Source organism: Actinia tenebrosa, unplaced genomic scaffold, assembly GCF_029948245.1.
Source record: "Actinia tenebrosa isolate PJP-AT-01 unplaced genomic scaffold, QUT_ActTen_1.0 PGA_scaffold11__36_contigs__length_13525064, whole genome shotgun sequence".
Classification (NCBI taxonomy): domain Eukaryota; kingdom Metazoa; phylum Cnidaria; class Anthozoa; order Actiniaria; family Actiniidae; genus Actinia; species Actinia tenebrosa.
The window spans coordinates 10,928,879-10,955,199 of record NW_028292571.1 but is presented as its reverse complement, the minus strand read 5'-3'; the positions used below and the strand labels follow the sequence as shown (position 1 = coordinate 10,955,199).

At 45.9% G+C, this 26,321-nt stretch overlaps 1 protein-coding gene across 1 annotated transcript; it reads right to left on the bottom strand.

Moving 5' to 3' along the window:
- Window positions 1–11,886: 11,886 nt before the first annotated feature.
- Window positions 11,887–14,351, bottom strand: LOC148912545 (uncharacterized). The gene is made up of 2 exons (XM_089027125.1): window positions 13,800–14,351; window positions 11,887–12,752 (listed from the first exon to the last, which is right to left on the bottom strand). The coding sequence occupies exons 1-2, from the start codon at window positions 14,224–14,226 to the stop codon at window positions 12,676–12,678; spliced, it is 504 nt and encodes a 167-aa protein (XP_088883251.1). The 5' UTR covers window positions 14,227–14,351; the 3' UTR covers window positions 11,887–12,675.
- Between the last annotated feature and the right edge of the window lie 11,970 nt (window positions 14,352–26,321).

Here is a 26,321-nt window from a genome sequence, read left to right as displayed (position 1 = left end):
ATAACCTTTATGGTTGGGCAATGTCACAGTACCTACCTGTGAGAGACTTCGAATGGGATCCAGTGAAGCCGATAGACTTCTACATGCAGGTAGGAAAGGAGGAAGACAAGGGTTACGTCTTAGAAGTGGATCTGGAGTACCCAGATCGCCTGCACGACGAACACAATGAGTTCCCCTTAGCACCAGAAGCGATAGAGATACCATTTAAGCAGCTAAGTCCGCTGCAAAAGCAAATGTGCCCTGGTTACAAACCATACAGGAAACTAACTATGAACCTGATGGATAAGAAGAAGTATGTGGTACATTACCGCAACCTGCAGTTCTACGTGCGACACGGAATGCGCGTAGAGAAGATCCACAGAGTCCTAAAATTCACGCAGGAACCCTGGATGCGCCCCTACATTGACTTTAACACGCAAAAGCGTACCGCAGCGAAAAATGACTTCGAGAAAAACCTCTTCAAACTGATGAACAACAGCGTGTTCGGAAAGACAATGGAGAACATCCGCAAGCGCGTAAGCGTAAAAATAGTCAGCACCAAAGAGGAAGCAGAAGCATACGTGTCACAGCCAGGCTTCGTTAGATACGTAGAAATGCTGAACTTCTACGTGATTCACATGAAAAAGGCAAACCTCTTACTAAACAAGCCCGTTTACACAGGCTTTACGGTGCTGGATCTATCGAAGCTGCTTATGTACGAGTTCTACTACGATAAGCTTAAGCCAAAGTACGGAGACCGCTGTCGCCTCCTGTACACAGACACCGACTCCCTAATTCTAGTAGTGCAAACGGAAGACGTTTACAAAGACTGCCTCCCCGACATAGACGAGTACGACACCAGCGGTTACCCGAAGGAGCACTTCCTTTACTCTGCGAAGAATAAGAAGGTAATTGGGAAGATGAAAGACGAAATGTTAGGAAAACCCATAGTAGAGTACGTGGGTCTGAAACCAAAGATGTACAGCGTGCTAAAGTTAGACGGCGTAGAAAAGAAAGCTAAAGGCGTAAAAAAGTATGTGGTTAAGAAGGACATTACGCACGAGTCCTACCTCAACGTATTACGAACACGCAAGGAACAGCGGCATAAGATGAACAGCCTGCGCAGCTATGGTCATCAGATACATAACGTCACGCAGGAGAAGGTGTCACTGTCTGCATTTGACGGTAAGCGATGGATGTGTGATGACGGAGTGCATACGATAGCATTCGGACATCACACGATAAGCAGTTCTTCCATGACGAACCCACGAGTGGGACCATCATAAAGATAATACAAGATGGGCTGACCCTTCTTAGCTATCGCACTTCGGATCTGGTAAGTTTCCAAAGACCAATTAGGATCCGTAGCTCTTTTGGATCCTCCTTCTAATTCACCCGGCTCATAGAGATATCGAACCGTGACATTACCTAATTTCTTTTCATGGGGGAAGACCGCCCTCGAACTTCTGATGAAGGACTTGTGTTCCACGTGTTTCTTTTTTATGGCATCCCTGGGTTTCATTCCCGTAGCCCTGGCCGCCTCGTTGTTCGAAGCTGCGACGACCTGGGGGAGCCTCTGAGTCCATTCCCTATTGCGTTTGGAGGGATCTTCCAGCTCTTTCCAATACTAGTATCCAAAGAGACGCTCGGCCAGGGTCTTATTGAATCTTTCGACAATGCTTTGACCCCTGTGGTACTCTGCTTTAGCTCTTCTAATCTTAGTGTCGTGGTCTTTCAGGGTCTTGGTAACCACGCCCATAAACTCCGTCCCCGCATCCACTTGCAGCAGCTTAGGCCATTTCAAGACGCGCTTATAAACCCTACCTAGGGCTTCTGCGACTTCCCCAGAATCCTTGCTGGTTATAGGTTCGGCGTCCTTGTATCTGCTTGCGATATCGACTACGGTCAAAGCGTACCTATAGGTCTTCTTTCTCACCTTATCGTGCGGCAAGAAAAGCAAATCCGCCTGATGAACTTCATTGGGGGTATTTACGGTAAAGCTGGGCCTGGGAATGTACTTCGGCACGGGAAGATAAACCTGCCAGAGGGTTTGTTTTTTTAACCAGTTCTTAGCCATTTCGTCTGATACCCTGGTCGCGGCTGCAAGTTTCTTGATGGCCGACGCTCCTTTCCAATAGCCTTCAGGCCCATAGTAAATCCTTTTGAGTTTGTCCTCTACGCGGCCCATTATATGAATTCCAAAACAAGATTGATCTTGCGTCCGTTGAAATCCACCGTCTTTCCGTCCACTTTAATGGTGATGTTTATGTTTTCTACCAAATTAGACAAGTCATAGCTTAAAGAAATGGGAGTGTATTCTACTGGGTCAAATGGATTACCTTGGGGCAGAAACTTGGACATAAGAGAAGACTTTTCTCCATTGTTGTAACTATGGACCAAGTCGCAATAGACTTCATAAGAGGATGCGACTTTCCATTTCATATCATATGTACTGCCGCTATTTATCGTGGTACTAGTAAGGCCCAGGAGTTCTACCAATGGACTGTCCTTCAAATTAGCGCTCCCATTATTTTTCTTAAATGTCATTTCATGGGGTAATCCTGTGGTAAGAGTATATCCATGCTTTGCTAGCTCCTTAGCCAGTGTTATGGGGGTGTAATGGGAATCTGGTATTTTTAGTTTGGCGGCATTGTCAACGACAAAGCCATCAATTAAATTATACCAAGAATTGTACAAAGAGCAACTAACCAACCGAACCCTTTCCGCGCGGATGGGAGGATTCAGATAAGTGGTAAAGTCATTCTTGTCGCTTTCCAAAAAGACGATCATTATATTAGATACGCCAAGGCCACGCCTCCTGCCAGCCCTGCGACTCCTACGAAGACCAACTCACTATTTTTTTGTTTCTTAGAAGGCTGGTAGTAATTCTTAAAGTCAGGCTTCTTTAACACCACTGTTGGGTGCGCCTGCGAATAAAGTTTGAAGGCGTAGTCTGTGTTTTCGAAGTTCTTATCCGCCTGCATCTTGTCTTGGTAATTCTTATCCAACCAATCCCTGTAGGCTTGTCTTTTTTTATTCCAAGCCGCCACGTCCCGCTGATATTTCTCCAGCGCTAAGTCGTGCCTTTTTCTTTCGGCGTTAGATTCTGCGTTTTTATCACCGCTAACTAATTTATCCAGATATCTACCACCATAATTAGCCCCTGTAAATGCTAAAGCTGCAATAACTCCACCTGCGACTAAGCTAACCATTATATATTAGGCAGGTACTTTTCCTTCCGTAGGTAATCCTTTACCATGATAGCCCCGCCTACGGCAGCGGTCATCTTAGCAAAATTAGTGAAGCTCTTGCTTGGGTCTTCAGTAAAGTCTTCTTTGAGCACTTTCTTACCTACCCAACCAATACCCGCAACAATAGAAGTAATGATAGCTGCTTCTTCAACAGTTTTCAACAACGCGGTCGACATTATATTACAAAGCGAGAAGGAAAATCTAGGTCGCCACGGTACGTGGTGATGAGATTATTCCATTTCAGGGATCTTACTCTTTTTCGTCTCTACAGGTGCGTGATATGTTGCGGCCTCCCACTTTACTTTTGGCTTCGTAGCCCGCCATTGTAAGTAAAGGCTGCCTGCTGCTATAGCGACTCCTAACGCGCCAATGACGTACCCAGGATTGATAAAGGATTCCTCTTCCTCCACCTTTTCCTCCTTTTTTGCTTTGTTCTTTTTATTCATCTCCGCGAGCTTCTTTCCGGCAGCGACTCTGCCCGGAGATTTAGCCTTGGTAATCTTGGTATCTTCTACGGGAGGTTGTTCTTCGGTGTCACTCATCTTATATTAAGGGACTTGAAGGACTTGACAAGTAACTTGATGACGACTTGACAATGACTTGGCAATGACTTGACAACGACTTGACTAAGTACTTGAGAATGACTTAAGGACGACTTGACTAAGTACTTGAGGTGACTTGACAACGACTTGACTAAGTACTTGACTAGGTACTTGAGGCGACTTGATCAGGTACCTCAGCAAGTGCCGCCTGGAAGACCTTTTCGACTTCTCTGTCCTTCTTGAAGTCCTTCCAAGATGTTCCGAAGGAACCTAGTACCTCCTTCAAGTCGACATGCTGAGCTACGTGCAAAGCCGCAGAGGCGACTGCCATTAACTTACCGCACTTCAAAGACAACCACCCACAGGTTATCTTAAGTTCTTGGGATATGACATAGTCATCTCTTATGTCCTTCTGTAGTTGCTCCACGTCGTCTATGGGCAGCGCAAGTCCAAGCAATTTAGTCGCGAACTTAATGGCTGAGTATGCTACGGCGTCCGTGGTCTTACTTGCAAGGGCAGCCTCATACCTCTTATGGAACTTCTTGACTTCCTCTTCCGACAGCTTATTAACCTGCTCATGGGTAAGTTCCTTGCCTATCATTTCCTTACACTTCCCCGAGGAAACAAGGATGTTAAGTTGTTCCTTAAGGTTACTTTCGTCTAACTGTGTGGGGACTTCATCTATCAGCTGCTCAATCTCCATATATGTAAACGTCATACGGAAACCTCAAAGAGAAGATCATCTTGGAATGTTGATGCGTTTTTAAATGCCGCATGTATTCATGCAACTGTTCCTTGCTTATCTCACCACCGTAGTCGCTTAAGATGGTTTCCAGGTCAGACTTACTTGGAGTATAAAATACGACCAGGGAGCCTATGTTTTCCCTGAAGGGTTTAGAGACGCTGGTAAGCTGCTGGGAAAGCAACCAAACGCTGATATTGTCATGTCTGCCGCTGAAGGCGAGCTTCACTAATTCGGAGGTGCGCTTTTTTACGTCGTCCCCACAGGCAAATGTCATCCAGTATGAGTAAAGTCTGCGTATCTTTAGGGAATTGCTTATGCCAGAACTTCAAATGGCTGGATAACTCGTTAGGGTCTAAGATATCTACGAAGAAGTCGTCATCTTTCACTCCTATGCCTTCCCAGGTGCGGTTGTTCACGTAGGTGGGGCATAATAGCACGATGTAGTCAAAGCGGTATCTAAAGGATCCTAATAGCTGCTCCACGATGAACTGGGTCTTTCCGCAGCCGGTGGGTCCTACTATCAGAGCGTTACAAGGCATGTGATCTGGGTTCATATATAGATGGAACCAGTGGAAGCAGTAAGAAGGATTACCGCCGACGCAAAGGATAAAAGAGACACCATAGAAATGCAAAGGGAAGAGATAGACCGGTTAAAAGAGCGCGTACAGGAATTGTACGATGAAATGTGTGGTCTGAAGCGTGCAGAACGGTTTGGCGCGCTTTTGACAATGGCGGGCTGGGCTAAGGAGTCCATTAAGGACTTCATTCGATATCCCCCATAGATATATGGACTGCATTACGTGCGAACTACCTGCTGACTGCATCATCGTTACCCCTCCGACGCCTCGTAAGAAACACAGCTGCTGTCACTGTAATAAGGTATTCTCTGAAGAAGACTTCGTTGGACATTGGTGTCCCGCGGATACTAAAGCACAAAGGACTTTAGACGACGTTCGAGAAGAGTAAGAGGTCGCAAAGAAGATCTTACTAAGCCCCAGCAAGAGGAATTAGCATAGGTCTTTCTTTTTTATTGTTATTTTGTTAAATGCTGCAAAGAGGTCTCAAGTAAGGACCTATTTTTTATTGTTATTTTGTTAAATCATCGTAATCGAAGAATGGTTAACATGATTATCTTTTTGCTGGCTTCAACAATGAGAAAGAATGATACCTCATCTTTTAATGGGGGCTTAACAAAATAACAAGAAATAATAGACCCTATCCTAAAACCCTCTTACAGGGTTTAACAATTTAACAATAAAAAATAAGGTATATATAATGAAGTGCGTGCAATGTGATAGAGCTTTTAGTAGCAAGCAGCGACTGCAATACCATCTTTCCAAGAAAGTCTGTCAGAAGACCATCAGCACTGTTTGCGGTGACTGCGGTAAGGAACTGTCCACAGTACAGGCCCTACGATATCACCGCGAGCATAGAGTCTGCCTTAAAGGTCATTGCCGCCGATGCGATGAACCCCTCTTCGAAGAAAACTGGCATAAGTACCGCTGCCGTCGCTATGACCTCACAGATGTGGTCTGCGAGACCCACGGCGATTTAGCAGAGCGATGTTGCCCCCTTGAAACCTGCCGGGTGCTCACGCGACGTAAGAAGGAGATCGACGAAGACTTCGTATGCTTCGACGACTATGAGGGTGTAAGGTGGGAGAATAGGGAACACTGGGATGGCATCTGCGACCGATGTGGCTGTATACGTAGCGGCCAACATATTTGGTGCTGCCTTTACGATGGCCCTAAGCCCTTAGATCATTATCTGTTGGTAAGAAAAGAGTGGAATCTACTTAAGGTATAATGTTACCTTACATCGCAGCGTTCCTAGGAGGCGTGACTATTACCTTATCAGCGTATGAAATGGCGGAAAAAATGAGGGCAGACACAGCAGATGACTACTTATCCGCCCATGAAGAGGATTAGTCGCACAACGGATTATCCTCCGCTCGACGTTCGATGTCAAACTTCCATCGGCCGTTTACCTTACCATGACTGCGTAGGTGTGTATATTCTTCACCCTGCAGTATGTATCTCACGCAGTCAGGCGCCCAAAGGCTGTATTCCTGACCGTCGCGTTCTAAGACCAACCTCAAACGGTCGATGTCTTCGAATGCGACGTAGTTTTTTATTCGGTATGAAACGCCTTGCAGCAGATCTCGCCAGTATGTTTGTTTAAGAATCATTATACCTATGGAATATCTTAAGGTGCGTGCTTAAGGTGTTGGGGCCTTTGAAGGCCTTTACGCACCAAGGACAAGGGGTACGTACGTCGGCCATGTACTCGGCTATTTCCCTGGTCAGCATATCGTAATCATTGCTTACGATGGTCAGGTAACCATTCTCTTCGAATCTTTCTAACATCACCTTTTGTTTGTCGGACAGGACTCCGTTGCCTTTAGGTGTTTTCAGTTCGATGCACAGCCCATTATATTTTTTATGACTGTTGAGAATCAACAGGTCGGGTTGCCCTGCCTGGTAGCCCTTCTGCCAGCATTTAATGCGCTTATTTGAGGTGTCTTGCAGTTCTCCTAAGCCAGGGACTATGATTGCATATGGGTAGAACCTGCGAACGTTGTATACGACCCGATTATGTAGGTCAGACTCGGTCTCTATTTTAAACTTCATCTTATTTGGGCTATTGAAGCGCTTCTCCAGCTCGTAGTTACCATTCTTTCTAAGCGCAGGTAGGACTTCCTCGAAGACCCAGCTACGCAGCTCCACTGCTTTAGGTAGCTTGGAGCTAAATATCAACTCATACAACCCAGGTTCCGAAATGAACACGGATTGTGGGTGGATAGTAGAAGGGGAACGGTTTGGGACCCCTTGCATGTCAACCCATCTTTTCTGGTATTTTTCGGAGACATGATTCCTGATGGCCTTCTTGGTGTTCTCGTAATCTAACGCCGCAGCCACCTCCTTTGCTTTGAAATACAATTGGTCGCCTTGCACTAGGCATTGCAGTTTGGTGTCGTCGTTTTCAAATACGCGAAGCATTATATATGTAAGGAATATTCTTTATCCTTGGCTCAAGGAACTCGAGTCTAGTAGGCAACGCTTTTTAGCTGATTCATTTCTACACTCAGTTGCGCGTCTGAGACTACGAAGATATATGCGTTGATCTTAGTAGTGTCGCTGGCGTCTTTGGTGCGCTTGATCTCCAACGTAATACCGTCCTGGGTATTTACCAGCCACAATCCCTGTCCATGTAGGTCTTCGTCGTTCGTCGTGCGCATGTCGATCCACAGCGCATACTTATCCTTAAAGAATTCCTCGGGGCTAATTTGGTCGCCAAACTTACGTGCGACTTCCCGGTACATATCCGCGGGCTTTATCCCTTGTGAGTAAACCTTATTAGGCACTCCGTTAATGCTAACGCCTACGTTAGTGATGTTAGGATTAAAGAACGCCTCGGAGTCGCGCAATCCTGCCGTGTATGTCTTTGCGAACAGCAACATTATCCCTGTAAGGCTGCGCCTGGGAAGGTTAATGCTTTGGTTGATGACCTCTTCGACGTTATTTGTAAAGCTGAACGTCTTGTACATCACGACGTGATCGTAAAGGAAAGCCTTCCCGGAGCTGTATTCCATACCGGCGCTACGTGCTAAGTCTTCGCTGTATACCGTTTCGTACTGCAGCTCTAAGTTAGTAACGGAGTATGGGTGGACGGCTGAGGAACTTACGTCCTTTCCCTGTAGGATGTTCGTAGTGTCTGCTAGGGTTACTTCGAACTGCAGCTCGCTTAGCTGCCTTGGGTAGTATGCACCGTGGTTCGTGATAACTTCGAAATCTAATGGAACTACATGCTTAGTACCATAAGCCGTCTTTATTTCGTCTTCTCCTGAGGCGCCAGAGGTTGCGCTTCTTACCTTGCGTATAGCATCACTGGCGATTCCCTGCTCTATCCTTTGCGCGCGGTCAAATGCAGTCAACCATAAGTCTTTGTACGTGGTATACAGATCGTACCTATTTAAGTCCAAGAGGGATTCCCCTGCGAACTTCACCCGCATCTTTGAGACAATGTTGCGGCCAAGGTCGTTGACAACGTGACGCGCGTCCGCAGTGCTTGGTTGTATTGCTAGGTCAAACCTTAACGCCAAGGTACCAGGAACTAACACTAGGTTATCCGTTAGGCGGGGCACGCCTACGTACAGGGTTTCCCCTGGCTTAGCGCTAGAAGGCGTGAATGTAACCCGGTGAAAGGTGCGTTCTGCTTTCAGTCCGCCAACCTGCTTAGGTAATACGTTGGGGTTTAACTTTGAGCTTATCATATATAATGGAAGTAGAAGGAACGGATTTTGACCCCCTTACTGAGGAAGGTCAAGCAGATATTAACGACGACGAATACGACGCATGGACTAAAGGCGCGGAAACCGACCCCCTGATCTACGACGCAGCCTTAAGAGACAAGTTTGGTAGTAGGTGGAGGAGGGTCAAGGCCACATTAAATCGTATGTTCACACGAAAAAATCCATACAAAACCGTTCCAGAATTTTTGCAAATGGATTACGTAGTAGGCCCAGGCGGCGACATTCCTGAAGCCCCCGGCGCTGCATGGCTTAGCAGGGTTCAGGAGCAAATGGACGAATCCATGGAAGAAACCCCGGACGACTTTGATAGGATCAAGGAAGAATTCCCAAACTGGGATCCAAACAAAGTCCAAGTAATGTTTGACGCGGATAACGAATGGGGCAGGGAAGTCATAGTAGCAAGGTTAAATAGGTCTAATGCTCATCCATACGTCATCAGGGACATAAATGGTAAATACTACGCAGATAAAAATATTCCTTCAACCCTTAGAAAGGCATTAGGAGAACCCAACTTACCCGAAAGAATGAGAGAAAATAGTGAGAATATTGACGAAGCCGTCGAAAGAGTTAAGACCCTAATGCAGCGGCAACAAAAAGGCCTTGAGGCGATAAGGGAAGTAGAAGAGCTAAAGCAGGCGATGGAGGAAAGGGAAGCAGATTACATGCGGCAAACCCGACTACTCCTTGATGCTCGAAAGAGAGAACTTGATGATAAAAACCAAAGAATAACGGAAATGAGAGAACGAGAAGGAAATGCCTTACGTGAAAGAGACCAAACCCGACACGCCTTCGAACTTGCCCTGCAAGACCTAGACATAAGCAAGGAAGAAGCTAAGAACTTACGTACCACCATAGAGGGTTCTTTAGAGGAACGGCGGCAGTTGGTTGCCGAAATCAACACTAAAGAGGAGCAAATCCGGCAAAGAGATCGGGCCATCGAAGACCTGGAGGGGCAAATAGAGCGGCAGCAGGAAATAATCAATGACCAGGCTCGTACTGAAGAGGAAAGGGAGGCAGCTCAAAGAAAACTAGAAACTCTTCAGGTGGAAGTTGCGGAATTACAGGCGCAAAAGGAAAACCTGGAAAGAGAATTGGGGCTTACCGCCAAGGAAAAGATAAAAAGAGCCCTTTTGAAGTATGGCGTTCCACTGGCATTTGCGGCCGCTATTTCAAGCGTAGTAGGAGTTATCCTATCCGCGCTTAAGGCTACAGGTGCAGGCGTAAGCAAGTTAGGTAAGGGACTAACGGACTTGGGGAAAAAGATGGCAGCCGGTCTTCCTGGGCTGCTGGGTTCGGTTGTTTCCTTGGCACTTAGGGCCGGCGGCGAACTGTTGAAGTTTGTAGGGAATAACATCTGGATATTAGTCGTAGCTATTGGGGTGGTCCTCCTGAAGAAGATGAAGGCTTAATCTTCTCATCGGACGGTGTCCTGCTTTGAGGATAATGAAAGACGGTATTAGCACCGCCCTGGTAATTTGGAACCAACGGCAACACACTCATGGTAGAAATGGGCTTATGACTCCAGGCTGCATTAGCGGGCCTGCGACCTATGCGATTTATCCCAAACTTGCCGTCATCAGAAGTGACTTGCAACTTAGCATATTTACAATTGGCTAGCATATGAAAAGTTACTGGCGTTAGGTCTTCAGAGGACCTTGTGTATGGCTCCATCGAAAAATGGGCAACTTTCCTGGTGTTCGTTGAAGTTCGATAAGGAAGCAGGGGCTTATTATTCTCATCGATAAGCCTAAACCCCACATTCGCATGCGTATTTGCATTAATGCTAATAGTGCAAATGACCAATGCAGTGCCCCCAACCTCAACCCACAGTCCAACGTCATGCCAAGCGCCGTTGTCATATCCCTCTTCATCTAAGCGGTGGGTATAACGCGTTTCCCTCACGTATGGATTCATATATTACAGGGAACAAGTTCCCTTCTAGAGGCTCATTACCGTCAAAGTGCTGATGGTCATGTGGTTATAGACAGTATTCCTTTGATTTTCTATGCTATTTATGCAAACACTCCCGGTGTCATCTACTCTTATCTGCAGCTTTACCTTTCCGTGGCAATCAGCAACCATGTGGAAAGTCCAAACGGAAAGATTCTCAGAGCTATTCGTTGGCGGCTCTACTGAGAAATGCGTAGGCTCCCTGTTGTTCGTCTTCGCGCGCATGGGTTGCAATACTCCATTGTCGTCACAGAAACGAAATCCTACATTCGCACTGCTAACGGCCCCCAAAGAAATGCTGCATAATATCAATTTCTTTCCGGAGTAGTTCAAATCCACGGACATCCCCGTGACATCAACCCAAGATGCCTGGGTGTATTTTTTCTCGCCTGTGTAAGTCGTATAGACACAATCTACTCCAGCTACGTAGGGGTTGTTCATCGCCATATATAATAGCTTAGACCAATGCTTGCAGCTGCTAAGCCGGCCTTTAGTAAATTATGGTCATATTCCTCAGGTATCGCAGGCAGGACCTTCTTTGATGGTTTCTTAACTACGGGTAGCTTCGTTTCGTGTGACTTTTTTGGCTTCTCTACGAAGTGAGGAATGTTCCTAAGAGTGTCAGAGTTCACGTCATTCACCCCAAACTTCATATCCTTAGTAGCTCGCTGCAGTTTATTGTTGTATCCTACTACAGAGCCAGTATTTATAGATAAATTACTAGGCATTAACCAACAACCCGGGGCTACTGCATAGTCCAGTCGGGCCTTAGAATTTTGTATGGCTAGTTGGTAACGCTGTACGCCCTTGCTAATGTCGCCCTCCAAGATCGAACTTTCAAATAAGATCAAGGCTTCGGCTCGCGTTTCTTCTGCGGCGCCAGTATTTCCGATTATGCTGGATCGGGTGTTTACCTGAGCTCCAAGGATGGAATACACGTAAGCTTCTATGCTGCGGTTCAAACGGGCAAGGCCGGCTTTGGTTAGTCCTTTACCTTCTGGGGGTATGAAATTAAAGTATTGCTTCGTTTGCTCGTCGTTGGTAATTTTGATAATCAGTGGATTAGCTCCACCATACTTACCACCCTCGTCTCTGAACAGAGGTCCGTCTCTAACTTCCTTAGTGGTCTTAGCGTTTGGTTCAAAGAAGGTGCTACTGTCGTGAGTTTCTTTGTGATATCCCGTGTCCCATCGCAACTGCAGCGCATGAACTTCCTTATCACTTAGCACATGCCCACCAATCCCCCAATAAGCCCAAATATGTCCCAAACCATTGTTAGCACCGGTAGTGCATCTAAAATCCTTCCCTACAACACCGAACTCCTTACAAAGCCTGTTATAGGCTGGAACGTCGTATTTGTTATCTCTAGGATAAAACGCAGCATCTCCCGGCAGCGCAGTAACACCCATCTCATGTAGTATTCTCCTAACCGTGAAGTGAAAATGAAACATAAATATCGAATTATTCATCAAGTTCGCACTCACACCACAGCCGCTAGTGGCGCACCAAACTGCAAAGTTCAACTGCTGCGGCCAATAACGCATATTAGGACCACTTAACCATTCATGAGATTCCTTAGCGGTGGTATGAACAATGGGAACTTCTTTGAAGATATCTCGCACCTTTAACGGAAAGGAATGGTTGTTAGAGACCCGCATGTTCAACGTTAAGTCCAGGCTTGGGTGTTTATCAAATGAAACTGCGGGTATCGGATAAGTACCGGTACCCAGCAATAATTCCTTTGACCAACCTTGCACGGGTTTAGGCTTATGCGGTAAGATCTTAGGATGCTTCAGTTGATCGTCTATTTGATTAACCAGCGTAGGCTTCAAATCCTCGTTGCTGTACATCCTGGAGCCGTTGAAGTAAATCCCATCAGGCCTCCTTTCGAACTTACTAGGGTCTGCATGCGGAAACATCTTCCTGAAGGCCCTCCAGTTCCAGTAATCCCGGTTGTCGTGATGTGGCTGCTCCTCAATATCATTCCCAAAAGCGTCGTACATTAGTATATATAATGGATGTTATACCATCAGCACCTAAGTTGTACCCAGATGTTCCCTATACTACACCTAACGAATTAAACGCTGAAAACTTTCGTCTGAATAAAGCGAACTTAATCCTGGCTTACTTGGAAGGGCAAACAAAACACTACGAAAAAGTCCGAAAAAAGTACGTCAGAGCCCGGAGTACGCTACATAAGATTGCGATAACTTCAGGATCCATATCTGTTGTGTTAACGGGCTCTGGCGTTGCTACTTCGCTTACTGGGCCGGGAATAATCGTTGGAGTTCCTTTGGCCGGCGTTGGGGCAGCCTGTGGTATTATTTCTGCTGTTGCTACGGGTATTATGAAACAGTTGTCAAGCAAAATATCAAAACACGATACAACAATAGCTCTGTCAAGGGCTAAAGTAAATACGATCACTGACCTTGTCTCAAAGGCTTTGCGTGACAGAAAGATAGACGACGTAGAATTCTCGCTTATCTTAGCCGAAGAGGAAAAGTACGAGAAATTAAAGACTGACATAAGGAATAAAAAAACAGTCGTAAAAGATCTTTCCGAAGAATCTCGCAAAAAGATCTACCAGGAGGCAAAAGAGGAGCTTCAAAGAAAGCTTGCTCAGTAAACATCTGCTTTGAAAAGAGCGTGACGGGATTTCGTTTACATATCGAACGACAGTCTGGAAATTACGCGTAATATAAATTCAGTGAATTATTACGCGTAATATAAATTCAGTGAATTATTACGCGTAATATGAATTATTTGGCGAATTATTACGCGTAATATAAATTATTTGCATGACCTTATTTGGCAAATTATTACGCGTAATATAAATTCATCGTATGAATTACGTGTAATATGTTATTGTCGCCTCGGAATCCATCCTAACAGGGGGTGGTTGGGGTCTATTTCGTAAAATATTTCGTAAATTACGTCAGGGTAATAAGGAATATCCTTATCCAGCCGACAAAACATCCACTCGGCTCTGCTCATATCAGAAACCTCGGGAATAGACTTACCGGTAATTTCAGACAAAAGATAGGGAATAGCTTTGTAATATTTCCCTAGTTTTAATTTTTTCAGCGTTTTCCGTAGACTTTGCGGGGTTGGCTCTTCTAAATGGTTCATAATTCTTTCCATTACTTCGTCGTCTAAATATACCGGCCGATGACCTTGAATGTGACTCATCCAGTCTCTGAAGTATTTTATTCTTTTGTATGGGGTCTTCTTGCGGCCTCCATTAGCGTAATACTGCTCTTTGGTAGCATTTGGTACGGCATTACGAATATTCTTACCACATTCGTAACACTGTGCTGACGTGTCGTCTTCTATTTGCATTTTCTTGTCACAACAAATATACTTATTTGGTTTAGTAGGTACAAACTTGGGTTTCAAGCACTTTACACAGAAATCATAAACAAACTCTTTACATTCTTCGCACTCCATATATAGACTAACATATTTGCGCTGTTGCCCCCAACCACACTTGGAGTGGGTTGTTTCCGTAGGTGGATTTTTGACACGGGTCTTGCCCGTGTTGAGATTGCGCTGGAACCCCCATTCCCTATACTACTGCAGGGGAATCCCTCTTGGATTTGAATAGGTACGATTTGTACACCACGTATAAGGATCTGTGGCTAACAGCCTTTGACCGTGCACAAAAGATAGAGCAGGGAATTGGAAGCGTTATTCTTCGTAAGCTTCGCAGCGATACTAACCCCGCGCCTACGGACTCCAGCGGAGCAACCGCAGTAGCAGACGCAACGAGGGTAAAGACTGCCTATGGTAGCAAGTACGTTATCCCTTTGGATTTCGAAGTGATTACGAGTCATGGCGTGTACTACCCCAGACAGTTATCCGAGTTACAGTTTGAAGTAACCTTGGCGGACACTACGAATGTCATAGGAGGCATGGACAGCGCAATCAGTGGAGCCGTGGATCCCTATTCTATCACCAACTTAGAGCTGCAGTATGAGACCGTGTACAGCGAAGAGCTGGCCCGTAGCGCTGGCATGGAATACAGTGCAGGGAAGGCATTCCTTTACGACCACGTAGTAATGTATAAGACGTTTAGCTTCTTGGATAAGACGGATGAGGTTATCAACCAAAGTATTAACCTCCCCCGAAGAAGTCTCACGGGGTTGATGTTGGTGTTTGCCAAACCCTACGAAGCCGGTAAGCGCGACTCCGAGGCCTTTCACAACCCTAACATTACTAACGTAGGGGTCAACATAAACGGCGTTCCAAACAAGGTCTACTCCCAGGGAATAAAGCCCGCAGACGTGTACAGGGAGGCAATGCGCAAGTTTGGCGACCAAATTAGCCCCGAGGAATTCTTTAAGGATAAGTACGCGTTATGGATTGACATGCGCACCATTAACGACGAAGACCTACATGGCCAGGGTTTACGTCTAGTAAATACGCAGGATGGCATAACATTGGAGATCAAGCGCACCAAGAACGCCAGTGCGGGCGACGGTGATAATATAAACTGCTACGTCTTCGTCGTGTCTGACGCGCAACTGAGCGTAGAAATGAATCAGCTAAAGAGCGTTGCATATTAATGTTAAAATATTTCTTAAATATACAATGCTTCGCGTATTTGAAAACAACGACACCAAACTGCAATGCATAGTGCAAGGCGAAACTTTGTACTTCAAAGCAAAGGAGGTGGCTTTGGCGTTGGGCTATGAGCGCCCTAGAGATGCAATTAGAGCACACGTATCTGAGAAATACCAGAAAAAATGGGTTGATCTACAAGGGGCTGCGAATCACCGCTCCTTTACTACGCAACCAAATGCCGTGTTTATATCCGAACCTGGTTTGTACGAACTGATATTTAGCTCCAAACTACCCAAAGCTGTGGAGTTTCGTGATTGGGTCTTTGAGGAAGTCCTACCCGCGCTAAGGAAAACGGGTAAATATGCAATAGAAAGGCGGTTTGGCGGCCCAAACAAGTTAGTATTCAAGATCGAAAATGAAGCCGACCTACACGCGAAGGTCGTCGACTACACACGTAGGTTTTACCCCGATTTCATCATAGCGCCGGGTCTTGGCGAACTTCAAGATTCAGACAGCAAGCGAATAACCTGCTGGCGAAAAGGCTACCAAGCCGGTCAACCCGACCTTTTAATCCTAAATGCGCATAAGAAATACCGCGGGTTGTGTATTGAGTTGAAAACCCCAAAAGGAAACGGCGTCTTATCCGCGAAGCAATCTAAGAAAATCTCACAGCTTGACGTAAATGGTTACCTAACGATGGTTAGCAACGATTACGACATTATCTGCCGTGCCCTGATGGATTACGCGGATGGCATTCGTATTCCCTGTAAGGGCTGCGTAAAGCGGTTTAAGTCCTACGCCACTTTGAAAACGCACCTAAAGATATTCCATAGGTATAATGAAGCTCAGCTTGACTCACTGGCGTGATCTTGTCCACGGTAAAGCATACGAAATAAAAAATTACGTCGTCTTCGAAGACATCGACCGTTTACGGTTAGTCCTCAAAGACTTAGAAGGCAAGGAATATTCCCTTTGGGCGCCGGATTGCGTGCGGTACGTAATTCAGGGCGAGGAATTCACCCACTTACGCAGCTATGGTAAGGTAAATGGCCGATGGAAGTTTGACATTGAAAGAAGAGTCACTCCATCTCCTCTTTGTAGTTAAGCGCGTCTGCTAAAGTCCGCTGCGCTTTAGGATCCGCGGAGCACCAATGCCCCACGAAGGATCCTTCGGAGAATACCCTGTCGCAATGAAGGCAGGCGTATTTTTTACGCGGTGCAGGAGTGGGCGTAATGCAGTCGGCAGGTAGTTCGCAAGTAATACAGTCCATATATTGAAAGGGCGATTAGGAATCCTCCTAAGAAGGCGGCTGCGTAGGCTAGCATATACCTTTAAAAGGGGTCCTTATTTTTATTAATGTTTCTTCTTTTCTTATTGAGTTCTGCATACCTTCTCCAAAAAGGGTCCTTATATTTATTAATGTTTCTTCTTTTATTCTTAATAAACAATCAAAGAATATTAATAAATATAAGAGCGCGTTTTGAGACTCTTTGCGCAAACCCTACTTTACTTACGGGCTTTCCTTACCTCCATGTTTTGAGCATGCCAATCATCAAAACGATCCAAGTACTCCTTAAAACCGCGGGGACAATGCTGCGGGCACAAGCACTGCCAGATATGATCATCTCCTTTCCTTAAGCCGCCACACGCGTCACAGGGCGCACTCCAATACTCTGCGTTCTCCCAGCGCGTACCTTCGGCGCGGTCGAACTCCGTAAAGCGTTGGTCTATTTCTTTCTTACGAAGAGTTAACTTCCTTATGGTTTCCGCTGGGCAACATCTCGCAGCGATATCACCATGCTCCTCGCATACGACGTCCAAATCATAATTACCACGACATCTATGTTGATGCCACGCGTCGGTTAAGAGCTCCCCGCAGCGCGCACACACATCCTTTAAACACACCCTATTTTCTTGGTGGTATTGCAACATTTGGGGCGTGCTAAAGAGCCGATTGCAATCAGCACAGCGTCTTTCCTTAGACTTCAAACACACCCTTCCTTCCACGTGATATCGCAGCGCCTGTTTGCTGCTAAACTGCCGGCTGCAAGTGCCACAGGTGGTGACGTTATCCACCTCTTTAAAACATACCTTCTTTTTTTGGTGATATTGCAAAGCCTGTTTGCTACTGAACTCCCTGTCGCAATCCTTACACTTCATTATATAATAAGAATTTATTAACCCTTATAAGGGATACTTAATAAAGTCCTGCACGCTTTCTTTTGCCCAACCGGCCATCGTCAAAAGGGCGCCAAACCGTTCTGCGCGCTTCAGACCGCACATTTCATCGTACAATTCCTGCACGCGCTCCCGCAGCCGATCGATCTCCTCCCTTTGCATTTCTATGGTGTCTCTTTTATCTTTTGCGTCGCCGGCAATCCTTCTTACTGCGTCCACTGGGTCCATCGTATATATAATGGATCCGAACCATATTCCCTGCAATGCTCTGATAGTAGGACCCACCGGCTGCGGCAAAACGCAGTTCATCGTGGAGCAGCTATTAGGACCCTTTAGATACCGCTTCGACTACATCGTGCTGCTTTGCCCCACCTACGTGAACAACCGCACCTGGACGGGTATAGGAGTGAACGATGACGACTTCTTCGTAGATATCTTAGACCCTAACGAGTTATCCAGTCATTTGAAGTTCTGGCACAAGCAATTCCCTAAAGATACACAGACTTTACTCATACTGGATGACATTGCCTGCGGGGACGACGTAAAAAAGCGCACCTCCGAGCTCGTTAAGCTCGCCTTCAGCGGTAGACACGACAATATCAGCGTTTGGTTGCTCTCGCAGCAGCTTACCAGCGTCTCTAAGCCTTTTAGGGAAAACATAGGCTCTCTCGTAGTATTTTATACTCCAAGTAAGTCAGACCTGGAAACCATCTTAAGCGACTACGGCGGTGAGATATCCAAGGAACAGTTACACGAATACATGCGGCACCTAAAAACGCACCAACATTCCAAGATGATCTTCTCTTTGAGGTTTCCGTATGCCATTGACATATATGGACATTGAGCAGTTGATAGAAGTCCCCACGCAGTTAGATGAAAGTAACCTCAAGGAACAACTTAACATCCTTGTGTCTTCGGGGAAGTGTAAAGAAATGATAGGCAAGGAACTTACCCATGAGCAGGTTAATAAGCTGTCGGAAGAGGAAGTCAAGAAGTTCCATAAGAGGTACGAGGCCGCCCTTGCAAGTAAGACTACGGACGCCGTAGCAGACTCAGCCATTAAGCTGGCCACCAAGCTTCTCGGACTTGCGCTGCCCATAGACGACGTGGAGCAACTGCGGAAGGACATAAGCGAGGACTATGTCATATCCCAAGAACTTAAGATAACCTGCGGGTGGTTGTCTTTGAAGTGCGGTAAGTTAATGGCAGTCGCCTCTGCGGCACTTCACATAGCTCAGCACGTCGACTTGAAGGAACTTACGACGTCTTGGAAGGACTTCAAGAAGGACAGAGAAGTCGAAAAGGTCTTCCAGGCAGCACTTGCTGAGGTACCTGATCAAGTTGCCTCAAGTACGTAGTCAAGTCGTCCTTAAGTACTTGGTCAGGTTGCGCCCAGGTTATTTCCAAGTCGTCCTTAAGTACTTAGTCAAGTACTTATCAAGTCCTTCAAGTCCTTAGATATAAATGAGTGAACCAGAGTCGAAGGTAGAGCAGCCCCAAGAGGAGCAAAAGATTACCAAGGTTAAATCTCCGGGCAGAGTCGCTGCCGGAAAGAAGCTCGCGGAGATGAATAAAAAGAACAAAGCCAAAAAAGAAGAAAAGGTGGAGGAAAAAGAAGAGGAATCCTTCATTAATCCTGGGTACGTCATTGGCGCGTTAGGAGTTGCTATAGCAGCAGGCAGCCTTTACTTACAATGGCGGGCTACGAAGCCAAAAGTAGAACCCGTGCATATGCCGCCAACATATCACGCACCCGTGCAGGAGCCCCCTAAGAGAAGCAAAATACCCGTGATGGAATAACCTTCTCGCTTTGTAATATAATGTCAACCGCGTTATTGAAAACTGTTGAAGAAGCAGCTATCATTACTTCCATCGTTGCGGGTATTGGTTGGGTAGGTAAGAAAGTGCTCAAAGAAGACTTTACTGAAGACCCAAGCAAGAGCTTCGCTAATTTTGCTAAAATGACCGCTGCCGTAGGCGGGGCTATCATGGTAAAGGATTACCTACGGAAGGAAAAGTACCTACCTACGGTGTGAAAATCCCTGTGATTTTCTAATATATAATGGCTAGCGTGGTCGTAGGTGGAGTTATTGCAGCTTTAGCATTCACTGGAGCTAATTATGGTGGTCAATATTTGGATAGATTAGTTAGAGGCGACAAAAGCGGAGATTTAGCCGCCGAAAGGAAAAGGCACGATTTAGCGCTGGAGAAATATCAGCGAGACGTTGCAGCTTGGAATGAAAAAAGACAAGCTTACAGGGATTGGTTGGACAAGAATTACCAAGACAAAATGCAGGCGGATAAGAACTTCGAAAATACAGACTACGCCTTTAAGCTCTATGCGCAGGCGCACCCCGACTTTAGGCTGAAAAGGCCTCAGTTCGAGAATTACTACCAGCCTTCTAAGAAACAAAAAGACAATGAGCTGGTCTTTGTAGGAGTCGCGGGGCTGGCAGGAGGCGTGGCCTTGGCGTATCTAATATAATGATCGTCTTTTTGGAAAGCGACGAGAATAACTTTACTACTTATTTGAATCCTCCCATCAAAGCCTGTAAGGTTCGGTTGGTTAGTTGCTCTTTGTACAATTCTTGGTATAATTTGATTAATGGCTTTGTCATCGGAACTTCCGGCACCAAGCCAAAGTTACCAGATTCCCATTACACCCCTATAACACTGGCTAAGGAGCTAGCAAAGCATGGATATACTCTTACCACAGGATTACCCCATGAAATGACATTCAAGAAAAATAGTGGGAGTGCCAATCTAAAGGACAGTTCATTGGTAGAACTCCTGGGCCTTACTAGTACCACGATAAATAGCGGCAGTACATATGATGTAAAATGGAAAGTCGCATCCTCTTACGAAGTCTATTGTGACTTGGTCCATAGTTACAACAATGGAGAAAAGTCTTCTCTTATGTCCAAGTTTCTACCCAAAGGTAATCCATTTGACTCAGAAGAATACACTCCCATTTCTTTAAGCTATGACTTGTCCAATTTGGTAGAAAGCATAAACATCACCATCAAAGTGGACGGAAAGACGGTGGATTTTAACGGACGTAAGATCAATCTCGTCCTGGAATTCATATAATGGGCCGCGTAGAGGACAAACTCAAAAGGATTTACTATGGGCCTGAAGGCTATTGGAAAGGAGCGTCAGCTATCAAGAAACTCGCGACCGCGGCCAGGGTATCAGATGAAACGACTAAGAACTGGTTGAAAAAACAAACCATCTGGCAGGTTTATCTTCCCGTGCCGAAGTACATTCCCAGGCCCAGCTTTACCGTAAATACCCCTAATGAAGTTCATCAGGCGGATTTGCTTTTCTTACCGCACGATAAGGTGAGAAAAAAGACCTATAGGTACGCTTTGACCGTAGTCGATATCGCAAGCAGATACAAGGACGCCGAACCCATAACCAGCAAGGATTCTGGGGAAGTCGCAGAAGCCCTAGGTAGGATTTATAAGCGCGTCTTGAAATGGCCTAAGCTGCTGCAAGTGGATGCGGGAACAGAGTTCATGGGCGTGGTTACTAAGACCCTGAAAGACCACAGCACTAAGATTAGGAGAGCCGAAGCTGAGTACCACAGGGGTCAGAGCATCGTCGAAAGATTCAATAAGACCCTGGCCGAGCGTCTCTTTGGGTACCAGTATTGGAAAGAGCTGGAAGATCCCTCCAAACGCAACAGGGAATGGACTCAGAGGCTCCCCCAGGTCGTCGTGGCTTTGAACAACGAGGCAGCCAGGGCTACGGGAATGAAACCCAGGGATGCTATGAAGAAGAAACACGTGGAACACAAGTCCTACGTCAGAAGTTCGAGGGCGGTCGGACTGAAGGAAAAAAAGCTCCCCCGCAACATAGTGGTCAGATACCTCTATCAGCCGGGGGAACTCGAAGGTGGCAGTAAGAGAGCCACGGATCCTAACTGGTCTTTGGAAACGTATGAGATTTCGAAGTCCGTCACCAAGGAAGGGCAACCCGTGTTGTATTACCTAGATGGCCCAAGTCGCGGATTCGTCAAGGAAGAGCTGCTCATAGTCCCCAAAGACTCAGAGTAGTGCTGCTCCACGCGCCCGATTGCACTCTAGGCATGTCAGTCTTACATTACCTCTGCAATGGCCGCGTTTATTATTTATGCGATCCACGGAGAACTGCTGATCATCATTTGGGTCAAACCTCCATAGTAGAGGTATGTTACACTTGGCACACCTTGCCCCTTTCTCATAGACGTCGTCCACGCATAGGTCGAACGTCATATCTTTTTCTTCGTCGTGCCGCTTGTAGCGAAGGAGTTTCTTAGCAATGTTCTCCTTAGCTACGTCCTCTGGCGTCTTATCGTAGCGCAACTGCGGACCCCAGGCTCTTTTTAACTGCTTGGCATATTCTACGCGGCTTACGGCAGTGTAGATAAGGTTGCTCCAACACAGCCGCTGGTCTATGATCCATAAGGTTTCTTTTATGGTAAGCCCTTGCGCGCTGTGGACTGTCATGCAATAGCCTAAGCGCCAATCTGGATGGGAGGTTATTTTTTCCACCTTTTCTATGGGTACCCAGGCTTTGTCATGCGTTACCGCGTTCTGCAGTTGGATGTCGGTACCAGGTACCCAGACGTCTCTTTTTTGCATGCGGGTGTCGTGGGGTTTATAACAAACAGGTACGGGATGCGTAGGGAAGCGCTCTCGGTGTATATTGAGTAAGTCTTTCTGTATGCGAGACTGTGCTGCGCGTTTGCTGCTCAGCACCAGATCCTTTGGATGCCATGCGTAAAGGAAGTCCTCGTATTTCTTCGCTCGTACGCGTTTGCGCAGTGTTTTGCATTGGTCGGCGTCACTAAGGCCCCTTAATTCCGCTTTCAGGTTCCTTACTTGATCCTTGCTGCGGTAGTCGGCGTTAATTTCTTCAGAGTAGTCTACGAACCCCTTTAGCCATTCGTGGGGCATCTCTCCGGCTATTGGAGGAGGCTGGCAGGGATCTCCGGCGAATATTACTTGACACTTTCCACGGAGGAATTCTACGAATTCTTTGAGGATTTCTAAAGGAACGGTGCAAATCTCATCCCAAAGTATCACCGGAGGTATGTCGTGGATGGCGTCTGGTACCCACTTTTGGCCATTCCAACGGAAGAAGCTGTGGTAGGTCTGCGCGTCGTAACCCATTTCGCAGATTTCTCTTTCCAAACGGTGCGTTGGCGTTAGCACCTTTATCTTAGGAAAGAGTTCTAACACACGCGTAGTTTTACCGCTGCCGCCGGTACCGTAGAGGTAAGAGAAGCGTTGGTAGGAAATGGGGTCGGCAACCGAAGGCAGTGGCTCCCCGGTTGGTTCCACGCTACCGCAAAGATGTTCTCCGTGATATTCTACACGTTCTCTCCATGCTTTTATCTCCTCATCTTTAACGCGCCATTGACCACTTTCCGCCAACTCATCTTCGGTGTAGAATTCTTTCATCTTCTCTAACACTTCAGGCTTTACGTACAAGGAATCCGTGGCTACGCGCGGAACGTCCTCTTTGTCAAACCGTAGGAGCATCGCAAGTAGGTTAATATGCGCATATGCTAACATACTCGCACGCAGGTGGTAATATTGCGGCCTGTGGTCTTGGTAGTAACAAAGTGCATTCCATTTCTGTTCTTTCTGACCTTCTATGAAGTAGTCCCATTTCTCCACAGACACCATTGTTCCTTGTTCGTGGGCGCGCTTAATAAGGAAGCTTAACTCTCCTTCGTCTGTTATCAGGCGTCGCTGCATGTGTTTCTCGCCCTCCTTAGCGCCCTGCGTGAATTTTCCTATGACAACGCGTGCTGTGGGGTTGTGTTCTGGGAGCCATTGCGTAAAGGCGCCATGACAAAGTATGGCTTCATGCGCCGTGTATTTTAAAAGCTTGCGCTCTTCAAAGAACTTCAATGGAGGTACGGGTATCCATTCTTTCTCTTGTAGATGCTTCCCGTACCACGCGTAAATTATGGGATGTAAGTCTTTAGCCAACTTCCAAGACGTTAATCGTACGAATCCAGTTGCTGGGGCGTCGTAGTGACCGTCTAACGAAACGCGGAAGAATTGGGAGTCTGGATGTCCGTAACGGTCGTAATATTCCTTACAATCCCCTAGACCTTTAAAACTTGCAGGGTAACAGTGTTTCATATCCAGCGACACATACTCATCTTTGTCGTACTCCATGTTCCACAGACCACCGTGACCGTGTTCTACACAGGCTTTGGCTATGTCTCCGAACTCTTTTGGGGCAGGTTTCCATCCATTTCTTTTCTTTGCGGCTAAGAAGTCCAAGCTGCGACTGCTAAGGACCTCGTCAGAGAAGTCTTCCCCTAAGGTCTCACAGGCGCTTTGAATGCGCTGTTGTTCAATTTCGGGTCGATACAAAGTGCCGTCTTGCGTCATAAACTGACTTCCTTCTGAATCCATCAACCAAATGGAATTCTCATGGATTAACTCTGCCAATGGAGAATTCTTATAGACCTTCGTTTCCTTCTTTCTTGGGAATCGCAGTTCGCGCCAGGCGTGCCCATTGTGCTGGTAGATGACTATAGGCGCACCACGGCCCCCATATTTGTGTGTTCCGGAGTAAATAAAGCCGTCGGTGATATCTTTCACATGGATTCGCCTCTCCAGCGCCGTTTCTAACTTCTTGATGTTGTCTATCGACCCTCCGGTCCTATTAGTATTTTTTTCCCATTTCCTGATGGCTTCTCTTCTCTTTAAAGTCAGTTTACCGCCCCGAGAGGAGTCTTCAAAGAACTCTCTTACTAACTTCCCTACGCAATTACCGGGATGTCGCATCGGTTTCAACTTCTTAACGTCTGGCGTCTTTATCTTGTACGCACCGTAAATGACTACGGTAACAGGGTAAGCAACCTCGTAGAACAGCATGTCTATTCCTACCAATGCTCCCGGGCGTGTGTTTTCGTTTAAGACAAACAGGTCCTTCTTACCAGACGCCCTGATAGGATTGCGCCCCTTTTCTATCATCCACTCGCCGTCTAAATACTTTATGAACGTTAGCTCCAACCGGTAGTTACCTTCGGGTATTAAGTTAATTATTCTTTCAGCCCTTTCTTCTGTCATCGTCTCGTCCGTATCTCCCTCCATAAATGTTGTGAAGGCAAAGTCAGCATCCAGGCGATCCAACACCTGAGTTCGCAGTCGGCGCACAGTTTTATTTCGAATGCTTGTGATGGTGTCCATCTATATGTAAAGGATATCTTAACCTCCGTTTGCGGTTCGACAACTAGCAGCAGTAAGGACTTATCGCGCGGCTTATTCCCGCTGCCGGCGCCTTCCTTAAACCGCCTGTAAAACCCGTAAATCTTTGACATTGACCGCGAGTCCCCCTTACTGCTGCTGCTTTGCATTTACCCGGAATAACCGGAAATTCCGGTTGGAAAACAAATGGTTTCTTTCATTGCAATCGGAAATTTCCTGAAACTCGGGCTTGAGGTAATTCACTTCTTTCAGTTCTTTTCGGTTCTTTCGCTACCATTTTTCAAGTCAGAGTTTCCCGCTTTTTTCTTACATCAGCGAATGAATTTTCAAGCGGATGGATTGTTTTGGTCAGCTCCCCTGCTGTTGCTAGGCGCACAAAGACTGATTTCCTTTTTAATCGGCAAAACAATCATTTCCATCAACCACGGCACGCTTAGGCCCCGTCCACACGTATCAGGAAATTTTTGTATCCGCAAATTTTTTTTTGCGGATACGAAAATGTTTGCGTCCACACGCAGCGTATTCGAATCGTTCTCACTGTCCACACGTGTCCGTATTCGTAGAAGTTGCGGATACGGTCACAAAAATTTCCGGACACGTGTGGACGCAACCCGTATCCGTAAAAAAATAATTGCGGATGCAAAAATTTCCGGGTACGTGTGGACGGGGCCTTAATGAAATTGAGTTTCGTGGCGGCCATTTTGAGGGGAAAAAAGATATTTATATGCGACTTTCTTGCAAATAAATCTTTTCTTGTTGAAAGGTTTGCTTTATTGTGTGTCACAACTCTTCTAATGTTTGTATACGAACTAAAATATTTTCCTCTCAAAACTTTCGACCGAACTTGTTACATGCGAAATTTTCAATCAGCCATGGTTGTTTTCTTCAGCAATTTTGTGCATACGCATACGTTTTTAGCAGCAAAAAAATGTGTTTTAGTTTATCTTTTCGGAACCTGGGTTATAATTGTTCTTCGTAGTCCAACGAATCAGAAAATAAAGGAAAAAATACCTTTGATCGTGTAACTCGAACTCACGCACTGAAAATATGTCAAAAGTGTTATTCTGATTAGGTACAATTCTCAGAAGTGTAGCGTTAACCATACATCATCACGTGAGTTTGATTGACACATTTCGATTCGGGGTTAAATTTCTTTGAATTCTTGAAATAATTAATATATTGATTTCACTAAAAGGTCGCGTCTTTCTTGGAAAAATCTAACCTGGAAACAACAACACGTTTTGATTCAAGTTTGTTTACGAATTATCCTCGTTCAGGACTAAACCAAGATGAAGCTGTAGTCGAACATTTTTGCCGAATGTGCAATTTTGTGTTTTTTTTTTTATCGATGGATGGATGGATGGATGGATGGATGATTAGTTTATCGTTTAGGAACCCAGGTAAAAATTGTGCAACGAATCAGAAAATGCGGGGAAAAATACCGTTGATCGTGTAACTCGAACTCAAGCACTGAAAAGAGGTCAAAAGTGGTATTGTTAGGTATCATTCTCAGAAGTGTAGCAAAAACCATCATCATACCACGTGCGTTTGATTGACACATTGATCAATGAATTGCTTGAAAT